The 16,979-nt window shown below is 43.9% G+C and overlaps 2 protein-coding genes across 2 annotated transcripts; both read right to left on the bottom strand.

Moving 5' to 3' along the window:
• Positions 1 to 9,214: 9,214 nt before the first annotated feature.
• On the bottom strand, positions 9,215 to 11,822 carry LOC149472851 (uncharacterized). The gene has a single exon (XM_089686782.1). The coding sequence runs from the start codon at positions 11,098 to 11,100 to the stop codon at positions 10,093 to 10,095; it is 1,008 nt and encodes a 335-aa protein (XP_089542908.1). The 5' UTR covers positions 11,101 to 11,822; the 3' UTR covers positions 9,215 to 10,092.
• On the bottom strand, positions 11,603 to 13,889 carry LOC149472850 (protein NYNRIN-like; the record flags this gene model as incomplete). Its single annotated transcript, XM_089686600.1, has 3 exons — positions 11,603 to 11,829; positions 13,160 to 13,710; positions 13,792 to 13,889. Coding segments are annotated over 3 exons (876 nt in total), but the record flags the coding sequence as incomplete, so codon positions are not given.
• Positions 13,890 to 16,979: the final 3,090 nt, after the last annotated feature.

Genomic DNA, 16,979 nt, shown 5'->3' with positions numbered 1-16,979 from the left:
GTGATTGTGTTGCCGGCAATATCTTTACATATTCTTCAGTGAGCATTCCAGTCTGAGCACCGGTCCCCCACTCCCATTTTACCAATATAGCAGTAGAGATTGGGTGAGTTGTTTGGATCACCAGAACTAGTGTCCCCATTGAAAGATTTCCCCTCTATTACTGTTCTGGGAACAATTAAAAAAAGTGTGATTTTCTTTTTATTTCACTTTCAATGATGACTGTAAACAGGACATATACAGTAGAGAAGGTGAATCTCCATAATGGAGGGCGCAGACAGCAATAAAAACTTGACAGGGGTTCTAATAAGCTCAACAACCTCAACACTCTATCCAAAACTAAAATAAAAGTTTTCCTTTCAGTTATACTTTTAGGGCTTCAGTCTTGTCTTCACCTTTACCCGTTGAATACATTTTTTGAGTAGCATCATTCTGAGTTCTTTCTTTCCCTCACTTGTTAATACTTTTCAGATTCCACGAGTATGCTAACATGAGGTGAGCCTGGAATATGGAAAAGTGTTGACATACTTACCTGTAATTTTCTTTTTGCGCCTTTTCTCCTGTGAGCATAACTCCCTAACTTGTGTCCATCTCAAGGCTATTTGTGGTACACTGGGGAGGGGGTTTCAAGGGAAATGTTTGCTTTCTGAGGGTTGTCATGGTTACTGTAGTAGAGAACAAAAAAAAACAGAGCGCACCAACCTTGCACATTACCTCAGTAAGCAGTTAGTAGATTTATTAATATAGGAAATATACTCACAAGAGTAGCAATAAAACAGACATATCAAATCCCAAAAATGAGTCCCTGGGTTAGGAGACATATGCAAATCCCATCAGGAGGGGAGACTCTCAGGATGAAGCGGACGCGTTTCAAAGGGGGGGTCCCTTCTTCATTAGAGCTCTGATGAAGAAGGGACCCCCCCTCGAAATATGCGTCAGCTTCATCCTGAGAGTCTCCCCTCCTGATGGGATTCGCACGTGTCTCCTAACCCAGGAACTCGTTTTTGGGATTTGATATGCCTTTTTTATTGCTACTCTTGTGAGTATATTTCCTATATTAATAAATCTACTATCTGCTTACTGAGGTAATGCACAAGGTTGGTGCGCTCTGTTTTTTGTTCTCTACTACAGTTTATATCAAGCTTCCCCAGCTTTGTATTAGAGCTGCACAACCTTTGATCAGTCCTGGAGGAACAACTTCTTCTATATAACAAACTTCACATTGGTCCATTGGTCCTCTACTGATCTGGGTTCCTGAGCACAGGAGGTGTTGTATCTGTGTCTACTGGTTGTCATGGTTAGTCCAGGAGTGGAGTTGACCCAAAAGAATGCCGACATGAAAAGAGTCAGGAATGGAAAATTACAGGTAGGTATGTCAACAATTCTCCATAATGTACACAAGGGTAGCCATATTTTCTCATTGCAGGTCAGCTCTTCGGTACTACAGAATGGCTGTGTTTACTGCTCATGTTCAGAATGCAACTCTATGATTAAGTCTTTAAAACAATGAGCTTCCAGTAAGCCCAATATCTTAAAATGGAACTTTAATCACTGAATTAAAATTTGGGTAAAGGCAGTATTTTTAATTCAGAAGAGACATACTATCTTTCCTCTGTAATAAAATATTCTTACTTGCATGTTTGCACTGAACGCTGAGCTGCACATGTGCACAGTTTCATCATCTAACAAGATGAATGAACTCCCGCATGTGCACAGGATTAACATCATTTCAACCTGGCCAATCACAATGGCTGCAGATTGGAACCCAAAAGAAGACCAACTGAACATGTCAGAGAGGGACCGCATTAATGGAGTGGAGGAGAGTATAGTTCCACTTTAAAAGTTGTTAAGCAGTAAATTAAAGCCAAAGCTGTTTATTTTAGTTTTTGATAGAGCAGGGAATCATCACAAGTTTATGTTTTTTGTTCCCTTAGTCCCTTTTCACACTGATGGTGTGATCAGGGCCGCCTGTCAGTTTTTCTGACGGACCCGATCCATTCCCCATCCGTCTGGCAGATTGGATTGGAAGACAGTCGAGTGGAAACAGACAGGTGGTCCGTTTCCATCCGACGTCTCATAGAAAACAGCGGACTGTGTGTGTGTCCGCTCTGCAGCAGACCTGTCATCCACTTGCTCAGCAGGGATCCCCCACTGAACTAAGTGGACCCGCTGATAGCCCTCTCGGAAAGGGGCCTGAAAGTATAACTAAAAGAAAAACTTTTTTTATTTTTTACGTTTTGGACAAAGTGGTGAGGTTACTAGAGACACTTTCAAATTTATATTTCTGCCTGTGTCCCTGTTCCGGAGATTTACTCTCTAAAATTGTCCTGATCACCAATGCCACAGGGAATGAAACTGAGAGTGAATTCAAAATTATTATGGGTTGCCACCAGAACATGAAGAGGGGAAATATTCCAATGGGGATTTCCCTCACATTGTAAAGATATCATCTCACTTCCTGTCTGCAGGACACAAATGGCAAAAAAGAAAACTATTACTGAGGTTTAACCCTCCCCTACTCTATCAAAATAAACAAATATTGTATATATATTTTACTTCCTGTCCCATAGATGCAACAGGAAGTCATAGGAAATCTTTCCAAAGTTGCCTTCACAGGTTATCCCCTGCCTTGATGACCATGGTCAAAAGGATGGCAGCAATTGAAATGTTTCTGTCACAAAACTGTTGCATCACTTTTCATATGTACATTTTCTGCCTGTTTTTCAATAGGAAAATAGTGCTTGTTGCATAATACTCTTTTGTATAATAAAATGATCTGTATATAAGTATTCAGTTTACCATTTCTTTGCCTCATTTTTTGTGTAATTAGTTTTAGGTTAGGAATTGCTCATATATGTCCAGCAAATTTGCTTACGATTTCCCATGTACTCTCAGAAAATTTGAAGTTATCTTGCAAGTACTTTTCACCCCATGTATAACCTATTGAACGCGATACTGGCCTATTTAACATTTTGAAGAGGTGAGTCTGCATTTAAGAGGTGTTTTACAGGTCTGTAAGAGCAGAAACTGTGGAAAAAAAATGAATATTGACTTACCTGTAAATTCCATATCTTGGAATACAGTGTAGAACACAGGCTGGGTTATAGGCTGCTACCTTGGGGTGACTGGACACTGGGTAAAGCATTTGGACAAGCCCCCCTTGAGTGTATTCCTTAAGGTCCAGTTCACACTACATGCGTTTCAGTTGCTTTTTTTCTGCATCTAAAATGCGCAGAAAGTAGGTTACATGGTTGTCAATGTCATAGTTCAATCAGTGCTTGTAGTTCCAGTGCATTCCATTTGCAGAAAAAAAGTAAAACATGCTGCATTTTTTCTGCGCAGAACTGTACTGGAATGCAGTAAAACGCATCAAAACGCACCAAAAATGCACATGTCCCTATTTAAATTGAAGAAAAAGAGAAGGGAAAAAAATAACTGGAATACATAAAAAAAGCATCAAAAACGTGCATGCAGAAATGCATCCAGAACGCATCTAGACTGCGTCTCTATAGTGTAAACCGGCCCTTAGGGCTAGTTCACAATAGATGCAGTCCAGTGCACTTTTTTTCTGCATCAAAAATGCATGCACAGTGTATTCCGTGTATTCCAATGTCCCTAGTTCACACCAGTGCAGTCAGTTCCAGCCAGTTTCTGGTGCAGAAAAAAAAGAACATGCTGCATTTTTTCTGCACAGAATCATACTGGAACATAGCAAACTGCATCAAAACTGCACTGGAACTGCGTGTGGTGTGAACTGTAAGCAAAAACGTACTCGAAATGCATCCGGAGTGCATTTTTGTAGCGTGAACTGGCCCTGAATCCTACTCCACTCTGTAAGACCTGCAATCATTGCAGTGTAAGACAGGAACAGGGGAGGGTGACCTGTGTCCTATGATATGGAATTTCAAAGTAAGCCAAAATTCCTTTTATGTTAGATTTGTATTTCATCAGATTCACGTGCAGCTTAGGCTCTGTTCTCATAGGAGTTTATCCACACTGCAAATCCCAGCAGCAAAAATCTCCTGATTCCTGTGGCAGGGATTGACAGCTGTGTGGGGATAGCTGCAGAGCTCATACACTGCAAAGACAGGCTGTCATTGTGTGCATCCAGCTGCAATCACCGCAGGTAACTGTTGGCTGCGCAGACAGTCACAAATAGCTGCACCTGCCAATAGTTTTTCATTGCAGTGTACGAGATTGGCGGCCTAACCCACACAGCTGTTAATCCCAGTCACAGGAATCAGTAGATTCCTCCTGTTGAGATTTGCAGCTTGGCTGAACACCTGTGTGAATGAAGCCTTAGAGCTGATCTCCAGGCCTGCACTGCATGGGTTAACAGCTCGTTTTGTCTGGTTGCGACCAGAAAGCTGTATACCCCTCCGCTCCAGCGGCAAACAGCACTCCTCCACGATCCAGCGGTGGACTGTTCTTGATGTCTTCAAGTCCAAAGCAGATCTACGGGCGTGATGACTTCTGGAACAGTCCACCTAGACTGCCGAGGGAGGCAGGAGCCGCAGGGACTGGTCTTGTGCTAGGAGGATCAGAGGATTAGGTTAGTATATTCACTCCCCAATACCCTAGACCACAAGTGTCAAACACAAGGTCCGTGGGCTGAATCTGGCCCTCCAGGCCATTTCATCTTTCCTACAAGTACCCCCTTGTCTTTGCCCCATCCTTGTTTCAGCAGTCGGTAGCAGAGAGGAGAATAGAACTCCTCTGCCAAATCCTGCATCTCTCACTGCAGCTGCAGCACCCCTTCATCTCTGCCTCCCCTGGTCTCAGCATTCAGCAGACTCTGGTAACTGACTCCACTCCTCCTCCAGACTCTGCACTTTCTGCTTTCTAGCTCTGCCCCCAAAGGGAGTGCACGGTGATGTCAGGGAGGTTGTAGGATTCTTGACATCTGATGTAATGGGGGTGGGGTGCTCTAGACATCTAGTCTTACAGATATAACCAGCCCTTTGAAAGCAACCATAATGCTGATACAGCCTGCGATAAAATGGAGTTTGCCACCCCTGCCCTAGACAAAAACAAGCAAAGGGGAAAAAAAAAACATTTGCTCGGAGTTCAGCTATAATCCTTAAATCTGTTCTCATGTGAACTGCAATGTGTGAGAACTGCAGCCAAGACTTCATTTCCACCTTCTGTAACCTTGAAATGAATCTGTGTATTCAGTAGGAACACAATTCCCTGAATATATTCTCAATACTGTTCTCTTTCTCTGCTCAGTAGTTCATGTAATGTTATAGAGAGTGCTGCCAGTAAGTAGAAATATTTTAAATAAAATAATTTTTTCCCTCAACTGTCAGTAAGGTCACCCATTAAAACGACCATAGATGACAATATAATAACAAAAAATTTTTAGCCCGACTATTCAAAAAATAAAATAAAAAACCTAAAGCCCAACTTCAGGCTAAATGTTTTTATTTTGAATCCCGGAGTTGTCCCTTGCAACACCATTTTTCTTGAGGTCCTCAGTCATTGCCTAACCCAGAAAGGTAATAGTGGATCCATCTGAGCATGGTGCCCTACATTCATAATGTATGGATGGGGAGAGCATCTCTGCATCACCCAGGACCACACACCACCATCAGAAGAACAAAGAGGAAGAGAGCCTAGTGGGTCACTGGCCTAAGGATATTACTGATTGGGGTGGGCAAGAGGGTCCCCTGGGGGGCATGGATTCCAGAGTTGTTTTAATGAGTGTAACCCATAGGGCTATAAAACACTGGCATTTGAGATCAGTTTAATTTAGAACTCCAGATCCAACTTCATATCCATATTTCATATGCAGATTCAATAACATTTTTCTGCATCTGGGGCAAGGCAGGGTTAGAACCTCAGTCATTTTTTGTTTGCCCTACCTAGGAGGTTAGATTTAACCTACCTTGGAGTTCCTACCTAGGAGTTAGATTTAAATAGTTGGATTTAGGGTAAAAGGTTTAAAGCTGAGCTCTGGAGGAATAAAACATCCTCTCTTGCAGTGGGGCTCCCCCTGCACTGTTAGGGTTAAATGCTTGCTTGGTGTACCAGTAAAAAGAACTTTTACTTACCTCATCCCTAGCTACCTCTGGTTCCGTTCATGCTATAAACCAGTTCCCCCACAGCCTCTTCTCTATGGTGCTCCATCAGTAACAGGTACCCCGACATCATAAAGTACAATGCAGGGCCAATAGCCCTGCTTTGTACATGAGATTGCTAAGGGAGCGCCCACAAGTCTGAGGGTGAGGGAACAGAGAAGTGGGCCAGCAGCCTGGGGAGCAAAAGGTTATTTAAGTAAAAGTCCTTTTTAATGATATCCTAAGCATAAACAAGAATGTATCCATTGTAGTGCAGGGGAGCCCCACTGCAAGGGAAAATTCACATTTTCCCTGGAGTTCAGCTTTAAAAGTTGAACATCAGGGAGAATCCAAAACTGCCCTTGCCCCGCAAAAGTTAAATCCTTGATTTAGTCTAGGATACCATTAAAAAGCATTTTTACTTTCCTTTAACGTGCTCCAGCAGGTTTCCTTCCCCTAGTGCCACCACTTCCCCAAGATACTTCTCCTTAGAGCTTCGTCGGTTGCTGGCACTCTGATGTACAATGCAGGACCAGCACTTATGCATTGTAAGTGAGGACACCACAGGCCCATACACAACCCTATTGGTCAGAAGAGGAGAACTCTGGGTACTGGCAGAGCCAAGGATAAACTGCTTTTTAAATGGTACCTTAGACAAAAATCAGAATTTACTCCTTGCACTTTGAAATTTCCATGGAGTTCACCTTCAAGTGACTAATACTTTTTTTATCTGTAATACATTCATTTTATTGGTTGTGATTGCTGTAAAATACAAAGATGGCGATAAACATATAATGAAAATTTGTGTTCTGAAATTTCTGGTGTTAAAACACAGCAAGCAGTATGATTTCCATAAACTGAGAACCAACTTACTACCAAGAATCAGTGCTAAAGATGGCAAATGTATACTACCGAGGCAAATTTCCATCAATCCACATAAACCCAAGTTAACTTGAAAAATGCTGTAAAAAATAGACACTATATTCACTATGAAATGAGCCTTATGAATACATAGACATAGAGCTTAGTACAGACAAAAAGCAACTGCTTTAATGCAGAGAGGAAGTGAGCCAGCAGAATGTGTAGAAATGAAATAGAGAGGAGTTCAATATGAAGGAACATGAGAACACAATGGAGATCACATCTGCAGGAGCTGTGTTTTAGCCTGGATTCACACTGATAAGGTACGGCATATCGCATATGATTCGCATAGGAACTGCACTGCATTCCTGTTCAAATTACATGCGATTTCTGTGCAGTACAATTTCAACCATACATTTTGTATGGCTCAAATCACACCATATCCGCACCAAAAAAGTGCAGGACCCTTTCTTTGTCCACACCAAAATCGGATCACATGGGTGTTCACACGCATGTGATTCAATTTTGCACATAGCATGTGATTCGCACAGGAACCGCACCGCATTCCTCTGCAAATCACATGCGACTTCTGTGCGGTCCAATTCATCAATACATTTTGTATGGCTCAAATCGCACCATATCCGCACCAAAAAAGTGCAGGACCCTTTTTTTTTGTCTGCACCAGAATCAGATCACATGGGTGTTCACACCCACGCCATTCAATTCAGCACATCACACCGCATTTGTGAACTGATTTCGGGGTGTCGTTAACTTAAACTACACAACCACAGCGGTCTGCATGAACAAGGTGCGATTATGATGCAGTGAGGAATTCGCACAGAAACCGGTATACATTCCGGACCACATCAGTGTGAACCCGGGCTTAGTCCAATACCTGAGAATAGAGAATATACACATATTTACCTGCACCACCTGTGAGGTCTTATAGTCCCCTAAGCTGCTTTTCAGTTAAAGGTGGAGATGATTCACATTGGGGCACATAGACTGAATATCATTTACTTAGGGGCTAACAAATGAAGACAAGAGTCACTATTGCTTATAGAGTATGTGCAGCTTATAGGTTGTCCTTTAAAGGTCTTTATAGTTGTCCTTTAAAGGTACTCATACTGTACACACACCAATACATTTAGAGCCTGTACACCTAGGTGTGAAAAACAGTCTCCAGTACTTCCCAGACACACAGGATTATGAAGAGGAAGGGTAAACCTAAGTGGTTTAAAAACAGAAGAGATGCTATCGACACACTCACTTTGCTGCATTCATAGACATAGCGGTTGGGGTTTCTGTGTGGGAGATTTGAAGCATTATTGATTTACTAAGAGACTAGTACATGTTCAACCAGTAAAGTACATTTTAACCATGGAAAGTGGTATCTTTTTTTATAGGGAAATAATAATTAAAATAAAGCCGTTTTCACTTTAAATACCCAATGGTGTATGAAGGGAAAAAAAAACTGGCTATTTAAAGTGAACATGCTTTAACCTTATGTACTAACATTTCACTTTGCAAACGTGAAAATACACTTTGCTAGGTGAACAGCCTCAATTAGTTTAATAAATAAACAGCAGAATATACATTGCTAAATGGGCCTTGAGAGCAAAGGTGCCACCCTTCTTAGTGTCAAATAGCTTCATACAATGGCAGAAAAAAGTAAACTCTCATGGACGATTATAAATTGAATGGATGACCCTCTTATTTGGAGGAGAGACCTGAGTCACCCAGCACTCATATTTACATGGTCCACTTTAAAGGGGAACTTAACTAACTGAGCACTACAATCCAAAACAACAACTTAATTCTTTAAATATTCAAAGTAGGGATGCACCGATATACTGTATCTGCGGCCGAAACATATCAGCCGAAAATTGTGTTATTGACATTTTGCCAATAAGAAAAAAGGTGTCGATAATCGTGCCGATACATGCAAACTCGCGTCTCATAGACGTTCATGCAAAAATGACCCCTAGTGAATTCAATGCAAAATCACGATCCTTGACTTCAATGCAAAAATTGAATTTAAAAACATTTTTAAAAACTGTTTCGGTTTTTGGCTAAGTGCATCCTGAATTTTCATTTTCGCACCAGAATTTTCATTTTCGTGCACCACTAATTCAAAGCAAACTCACTCATCCATCCATCTGTGCTTTATTTTGTTGAGAAATCACTTTGAAAAACACTGTTTTGGAGTAGACCAATCGTCTAATGAGTATCTTCCCCCGTCCTGATTTGCTGTATGGTTATGGTGCACGCACAAGAAGAATCACACTGAAGCCATGTTCAGACAAATGACACTTCCTTTTTATTGAGATAAGGCACAGAGGTTTTTTATTGGCAAGCAGTTAGTGCTGCGTCACTAGACTGCTCATAAGCTTCTGATTGGTCATGTCCATATAAGGTAAACTTCCTCCAGGATCTAAACATCATTGTCTTGGGTGTAGTCCCGGATGGAGGCGCCATCTTAGTTACACATTCTTCTCTCGATGGGAGGAGGTGCCATTTTGAGCAAGGAAATAGAAAGAATAGCTGCACATATATATATACATTACAAAATGGTTGTTTTACTTAATTCCATCACAGCCCCCCCTTAAAATGACTATTTTACTCTGTCCCTGTGAAACCATGGAACCTAACTCATCTGTTCTTATGTGCCTTGGAACTCTTTTGTGCTGCACGTTAGACGAGTGATGGCTAGTCCATCACCCCCCTTGCCACAGACTTTGCACATAAGAAGGTCAGATGCTGTCCCTACGCTCCCTACGCGGAAGTGCTAAGGTAGGTGGTAGGGAAGGACTGTAATGGAGTGTATGGTTTTTCTTCTTCTTTCACGAGAAAATCCCCTTCTTCTTGATTCAGGAGGGTTGGGATACTATTGGCTACAGCTTTTCCCATCAACTTCTTCAGACACGGTAGGACACAGCAAACTATCAAGGCAAGAAGAACTAGAATAATCAGCACATTTACTCCTATCTGTGCTAGGACCTTCTGCCACCCGCTCATCCGACTAAAATACTGGTCCCATGGGTCTGTGATATGTGAGTTCTTTTTCAGTTCCACTGACAGGTTCTCTAACTTCTTGATGGCTAATGTAACTTTACCATTTGGGCCAGTATTGCTAGGAATGTAGGTACAACATGTCCCTGTGCTTTCTATCATTTTACAGACACCCCCCCTTTTCTGCCAGAATCATGTCCAAGGCCATCCTATTCTGAAATGTCATATAGGATGTAGGGGCCAACTGATCAGCGATTCCTTGGAGGGCATCTCTAGTGTAGTTCACAAATCTCTGTTGGTTGTAATATACAGTATATAATTTATCCAATCTACATTCTTTCTTATTCACAGTTATTATGGGGATTAGAGACTCAAACCCAGCCTTTACCTGGTCCCTGGCTTTGAATTCATCAGGCACCCACCTTGGGACTCCAATGGCATCTATATACACATGAGGGTCAAAGCTTCCAAGGGGAGCTTCACGCTTCCCCCTGCGGCTAGGTGCTGGGTCAGAGTATGTGTCAGGGTTATCTTCTGCTAGGATATGGAGAGGCATAACGGCCTTTGCAAGGGCACATTCCGCAGTCCAGGTTCCCTCTAACCTTGTCCTGATTTTTAGGTCCCCGCAGATCCAGTATAATTCACCAAGGGACTGGGTTTGGTTTTGCACTAGCTCCCCTGAAACACTACTATAAGTGGAACAGTAACCCTCGGTGAAATTACCCAGGAACCTTCCTCTGCCCTTATAATTGGAGTAGCAGGTGTAATTCACCGGGTAAATAATGATTCCCTCACCTGGCTTCGGGGTGTTGGTAACTATGGGGTACTCCTTTTTCCACCTTTCACACATAGAGTGATTGGTGCTGGTATTTGTGAACAGGCTGAGGAAACATTCCTCACTTTCTATGGGGATTGGGAGGGGGACAGTACCTAGGTGTGGCCTGGCACTGCCACAAACATAACAATTGGATTTATTGTGTGAATTTGCACTGTACCTCATCCATTCAAGCCAAACATTTGTGTCAGAGAACCCAGTTTCTGCCGCCATGGTGTCCTCATAGGTGGGGTCTGCTATAGCTACCATGTCCTTCAGGGTGGAAACGTGAGGCCTGAGGGGGTTAACTACTGGTTGGAGGGGTTGGGGAGGCTCCCAATCTGTTGAATTATACATGTCTTTTAGTTGAAACTTTCCCCTTGTGCCACTATACCCGTTCCCAAAATACAGTCCCAAGACATAGGTTCCATTGTCCGCGGGTCCTGGGTTCTCTATAGTCAAAGTAAATTTCCTAATATTATGTCCTGTACCATCTTCAGCAGAGTCATCCTGCTGATCAGGGATTTGCCATTCTTGTCTTTCCTCTCTAATGCACTCTGTGGTTTGTATCCCCAATCTGTCCCCGTATTCCACCCCACTGATCTCCAATGGTCACAATTCTGTACCCAGTAGTTATCTGTGACACACACGTATGCTACCCCGTATTCAAACTGCGCAGATAATGGAATAGTATATTTGCAGTATTTGGAACAGGAGACGATATCACAGCAGTCAAAGGTGAAAGTGGCCACATGTGTGTTAGATGAATTGTACCAAAACTGGGTGGAGCCACCTTTCTGGGTGATGGCTACCTCTTGGGCCCCCACTAGACTCACTAGAAAAAGGATATATAACACAGTCATTGTGGTGTAGACGGGGTCTTGTCCTCTGGGGCTGGAACTTTCTTGCAATGCGAGGTGTGTATCCAGGTATTTTTCCCCTCCAACTTGACAGAAGTGGCTGTGGTCAACAAGACTTGGAATGGACCATCGTACCTTGGCTCAAGGGAGTGTTTTCTCACAAATTTCTTTACTAACACCCAATCTCCATGTAGTAGGTTGTGAGTTCCTGTATCTGACTCAGGATCTGGAATGGAAGAAAACACCTGGACATATATTTGGGTTAATTCTCGTGATAATGCGGTTATATAACACTGTTCAACAGGTAAAAAGTTTTGGGTATAAAATTAGCTAATCTTACATAATTTTGGGGTGCTGAAAACGAAAATGACCCTAAAAAATGTTGATTGGCTCTAGTTTCCATGATATATTCACCCATCTAATGACGTAAGCCATTCAAAATTATGATGCAACTTCAGCTGCATATTGCGCAATTGATACTGGTGACCAATAGAAAATTGCATGTATACTGAGATGATGCAATATTAGCCTTTAATTGCATCACTTCACTGCATAAAAGCTGCAGTATCTGTAGCTGATTGTAGTTCGACAGCGTCTTTACATTTCGTTTTATGCTTATATAGGCTACTCAGTAATGCCTCGAACTTGTGTGAATAAAGCAGATAATTTCTGCTATATCTGCGGTGAAATAACTTTTATCTCACAAAAAAGGAAGATAACAGGAATGATTAAGAAAGCCTACAACTTGTATTTTGGCTGCAAGATAGGAGACCAGGACAAGAGCTGGGCACCATATATATGCTGCAATTCTTGTGGGACGGCACTGGAGCAATGGTTGAATGGAAAAAAGGCATCTATGCCTTTCGCTGTGCCAATGATTTGGAGAGAGCCAACAGATCATGTTAGTAATTGTTACTTTTGTATGGTGCCTCCAATTGTAAAAGGGCTAAATAAGAAGAAAAAGTTATCTGTGCACTATCCAAATATTCCATCGGCAATACGTCCAGTTCCTCATGGAGAGGGGCTACCAATTCCTAAAGCACCAGAATCCTTCGTGGTTGAGTCAAGTGAGGAAGAACCTGAAGCGTGTAGTCACGTGCAGTTGTAAGAGATAGCCCTTTCCTCGAATACAAGAGAAAAGCCAAGAGAAGCAAAACCGACACAAACTGAAGACAAAACTAGTGAGAATCCTAAGTATTAAAATGATTCAACTTAGCTTATGGCTATAATTTTTCTTGGTAATCCTATGCAATATATTATGCCATTTAGGCTTTGTTATGTAGTCAATATCACTTGCTTTATATTTGTGGAAAGACATCTATCTATATAATTATTGTGCATTATGTAGTCATTACGCCTATAGTAGAAAACTTTCCGTTTACAGAAAAACTAGAGCCAATTGACAAATTTCATTGTTATATTTGAACTCAGAATGTGAAATTCATTAAGAAATGGATCCTTTTGTTTCCAAAACTGGCAAAAAATAAAAATTTGTTGAACAGTGTAATTGGTTAACACATCAGATTGTAATTGCAACTGTTGTGGAAAATAACAACCAAGTCTGGGGGCTGAACCAAACAAAATCTCATAAGGGGATAGGGAGTGTTCTCCCCTTGGTGTGTATCTGACGCTAAATAGGGCAATGGGCAGACTGTCAGGCCAGCTCATACCAGTCTCTTGGGCCATTTTCAGCATCCTGGCTTTCAGGGTGGCATTCATTCTTTCGATCTTCCCGATACTCTGAGGGTGATAGGGGGTGTGGAATGCCAGGGTGACCCCTAGTGCGGCCCACACTTCTTTGTTTACTGAGGCTGTAAAGGCGGGGCCCTGGTCACTCTCTATCACCTCTGGAAGCCCATATATGCATATAACCTCAGTGAGGAGTTTCTTTGCGGTTGTTTTAGCAGTCATGTTAGTTACAGCAAAGGCCTCCGGCCAACTGGAAAACATATCCACCACCACTAGGGCGTACTCAAATCGCCCACTCTTTGGCATCTGGATATGGTCAATTTGTATCCTCTGGAAGGGATACAAGGGTTTTGCCAAGTGTTTCTGCGGCGTCTTCTCTGTGCGTCCTGGATTGCACTTTGCACAGATGGCACATGATCTGCAAAGGTTGTTTGTCAGTGGAGTGATCCCTGGTGCCACATAGTACTTATTGATGAGGGAGTTCATGAGGGTTGTAGACAGGTGGGCTGCTCCAAGCGCCCACTGCACCACAGCTGGGTATAGGGTTTTGGGTACACAAAATTTCTTGTTGCATTTGAACAGCCCATCCTTGAGAGTCGCTCCCCTTCATTTCCAGCTTTCCTTCTCATCTAGGCTTGCTGCCTCTTGGAGTTCTTTCAGGTAGCTCCTATTCACTGGTAAGGTCTGCTGTACGAACACTGGATGTGGGATTAGTGCAGGATGTGGCTTTCCTCCTACTATTCCTTCTCCTTCCACTTCCCGTGGTTCCTCGGCCGCCTGTTTGGCCGCCATATCTGCTCAGTGATTGCCTCGAGCCTCCTGTAAGTTCAACCTGCCGTGTGCCTTCACCTTCAAGATGGCCACCTGTTTGGGAAGGAGTAGGGCATCCATCAAGTCCTTGATGGCTGAGCTATGCTTTACTGGCGTGCCTGCCGCTGTCAGGAATCCTCTGGCCTTCCAAATGACTCCAAAGTCGTGGGCGACACCGAAGGTGTATCTTGAGTCCGTGTGGATGTTGGCTCTTTTGTCTTCAGCCAGTTTACACGCAGTGGTGAGCGCTTGTAGCTCTGCCTCTTGTGCAGACATCGTCGGTGGTAAGGGTTCAGCCTGTAAGACTGTGTCTTCGGTGGTAACAGTGTATCCTGTATGGTATCTGCCTCCTCCATCGGCAAATCTGGAACCATCAACAAAAATTGTAAGGTCTTGATTCTCCAGGGGCGTTTCACTCACAGTAGGGAGGTTTCCATTTTCATCAGTTCAAAGCAATCATGGATCAGATCAGTCTCTTCAGGACCGGAGTCTTCTCCCCCCTCGGGAAGTGGGAGGAGGGTGGCTGGATTCAGTGTCTGACAGAGCATCAAGGTGATGTTATCCGGCAACAGGAGAGAACACTGAATCCTTAAGTGTCTGGCAGTGGACAGGTGCTTCGGCTGGACTTGATTGAATATGGCGGCAATGTCATGGGGTGCAAGCAGGATAAGGAAATGGCCCAGGACCAGATCCGAGGATTTATCAAGCAGGGCCTGTGTGGCAAAGACAGCTCGCAGACATGAGGGGCCTCCTCTTGCTACCTCATCCAGCCTGCAGGAATAGTAGCCCACCGGACGTAGGCGGTTGCCATGTGATTGGGTGAGTACCCCAGCAGCATGTCCTTGGCGCTCTGATACAAAGAGCTTAAAGGGTTTGTCATAGTCCAGGAGCCCTAGTGCTGGGGCCAATGAAATTACTTGTTTTAGAAGTTCAAAGTTGGATATTGCTTCCTGGGACAGCTGGAAAGGGTCAGACTTTAGGGCATCATAGAGAGGTTGCATCAGCAAGGAAGATTCCGGAATCCACGCCCTGCAGTAGGAGATTAGGCCAAGAAAGGCGTGGAGTGGCTTCTGGCCTGGAGGCAGGGGAATGCCCAGGACTGCTTTGAACCTATCCCTTGTGATGTGTCTTACTCCATGAGATAGACAGTGGCCGAGGAAAACGACAGAAGTGGAGCACCATTGTAGCTTGTGTTTTGAGGCTTTGCAGCCCTTCTCTGCAAGGTAGCACAGTAGACTTTCTGAGGTGTCTAGGGCAGTGGACAAGTCATCAGCGCGGAGGAGATCGTCTTCATATTGGAGGAGGGTCACTGCCGGATGTTCCTTTTCCCATGTGTCAAGTATAGTGGTCATGGCTTTGGCGAACTGGCTTGGAGAATTTTGCGCCCCTTCTGGCATAACTGTCCAGGTGTATTGCTGTCCGTTATGGTAGAAGTCAAAGAGGTATCTGCAGGAAGGATGCAGGGGAACGGTGAAGAATGCATTTGCCAGGTCCACCACTGTAAAATATTTAGCTGTTGGGGGTATTCCTGCAAGTAGAGTGTGGGGATTTGGGACGATAGGTGTCTCCAGAATGGTGGCCTCATTCACTGCTCGGAGGTCTTGGACCATTCTGTACTTCTGTGGCTCCCCTTTAGGTGTCCGTTTCTTCACAGGAAACAATGGTGTGTTGCAAGGGGAGGTGCAAGGAATAAAGGCCCCATTTGCTACGAGTAATTTGATCTGCTTTGAGATGGCGGCAGATTGTGCTGGCTTTAGTGGATATTGTGGCTTCTGGGGTAGGGGAGCTCCAGGCTTCAGCTGCACCATGACCGGCGGGACCTTTAAGCGTCCAATATCTTCAGGTCCTGTGGACCACAGGCAACTTGGTATCCTGGACATCACAGCCGATGGGACGGTGTCAGTGGGTGACTCCTCCAGGGCCATTAGCAGGGGAATGGAACACAGTGCAGAAGTGTCCTCGAGCCCCAATGGAGAGGAGACAGTGATGGTCCCATATGAGGAAAATATGATGGAAGCTTGAAGTCTGGACAGTACATCTGTGCCCAACTTGTAGAGGGCGGGTCAGGGGGCTAGCTCTGGGGGTCCCATCTACTCCCACACAGGATGTGTCGATGTCAGAGAAATATGAGTGGTCGGGCAGGTCTTCTGTTCTGATTACACTTCTGGCTCGACTAAAAATGTGGTTGGGTGCCCTTCAATAGGTAAGGTCACCTTCGCTAATGGGCCCCCTGGATCCTTTGAAGACACTGCCATGAAAAAGGAGGGTGACACAGGCTTGCCCAATTCCTAGCACAGGAGATCCAGGTGTTCTGAGCTAGGTTCGGGATTTTGGTGTTGTTGTTGCCGGCCTTGTGGGTTTGGGCTCCATTTTGCTTGTGGGGGGGACTGTCTGGGCGCTCTACATTCTCTTTTGAAGTGTCCCGGTTTTCCACAATTGAAACAGGTTGGTGGTGGTCTCATGTATATGGAGTAGTTTCTGCAACCATGAGTGGTGTGTCCTTTTTGGTGGGCTGGGAGGACTCCAGGCCTTTTGCCACTAGTAAGAGTGTGTCTAGGGGCAGCACATGGTATTCAGGCCGAGCCATAGTAAGGCCTTTCCTGATTGGCTCCCTCAGGCCTGCCACGAAGGCTGACAACAGCATTTGGCTGTGCACCTTGTTATGGATACTGAAGCCTAGATCTGAGAAAATTTGTGACAACCTAGTATGAAACTTTTCTACTGACTCTGCCTTGTCTTGGGTAATATCTTGGATGCTTGTGGCCTGGTCGACCAGCCTTTCCCTTGCCCAATCACGCAGTTGTTCACAGAATTCCACACCAGAGATAAAGGTATTGTCATCGACAATCCTTGCGTCTTGGAAACTTTTTTCCATTA

Source organism: Staurois parvus, unplaced genomic scaffold, assembly GCF_062004578.1.
Source record: "Staurois parvus isolate SC_StPar_1 unplaced genomic scaffold, SC_StPar_1.0 ptg000019l, whole genome shotgun sequence".
In the NCBI taxonomy this organism is placed as follows: Eukaryota; Metazoa; Chordata; class Amphibia; order Anura; family Ranidae; genus Staurois; species Staurois parvus.
The sequence above is the reverse complement of the archived record's forward strand: the minus strand, read 5'-3'. Positions and strand labels throughout refer to the sequence as shown.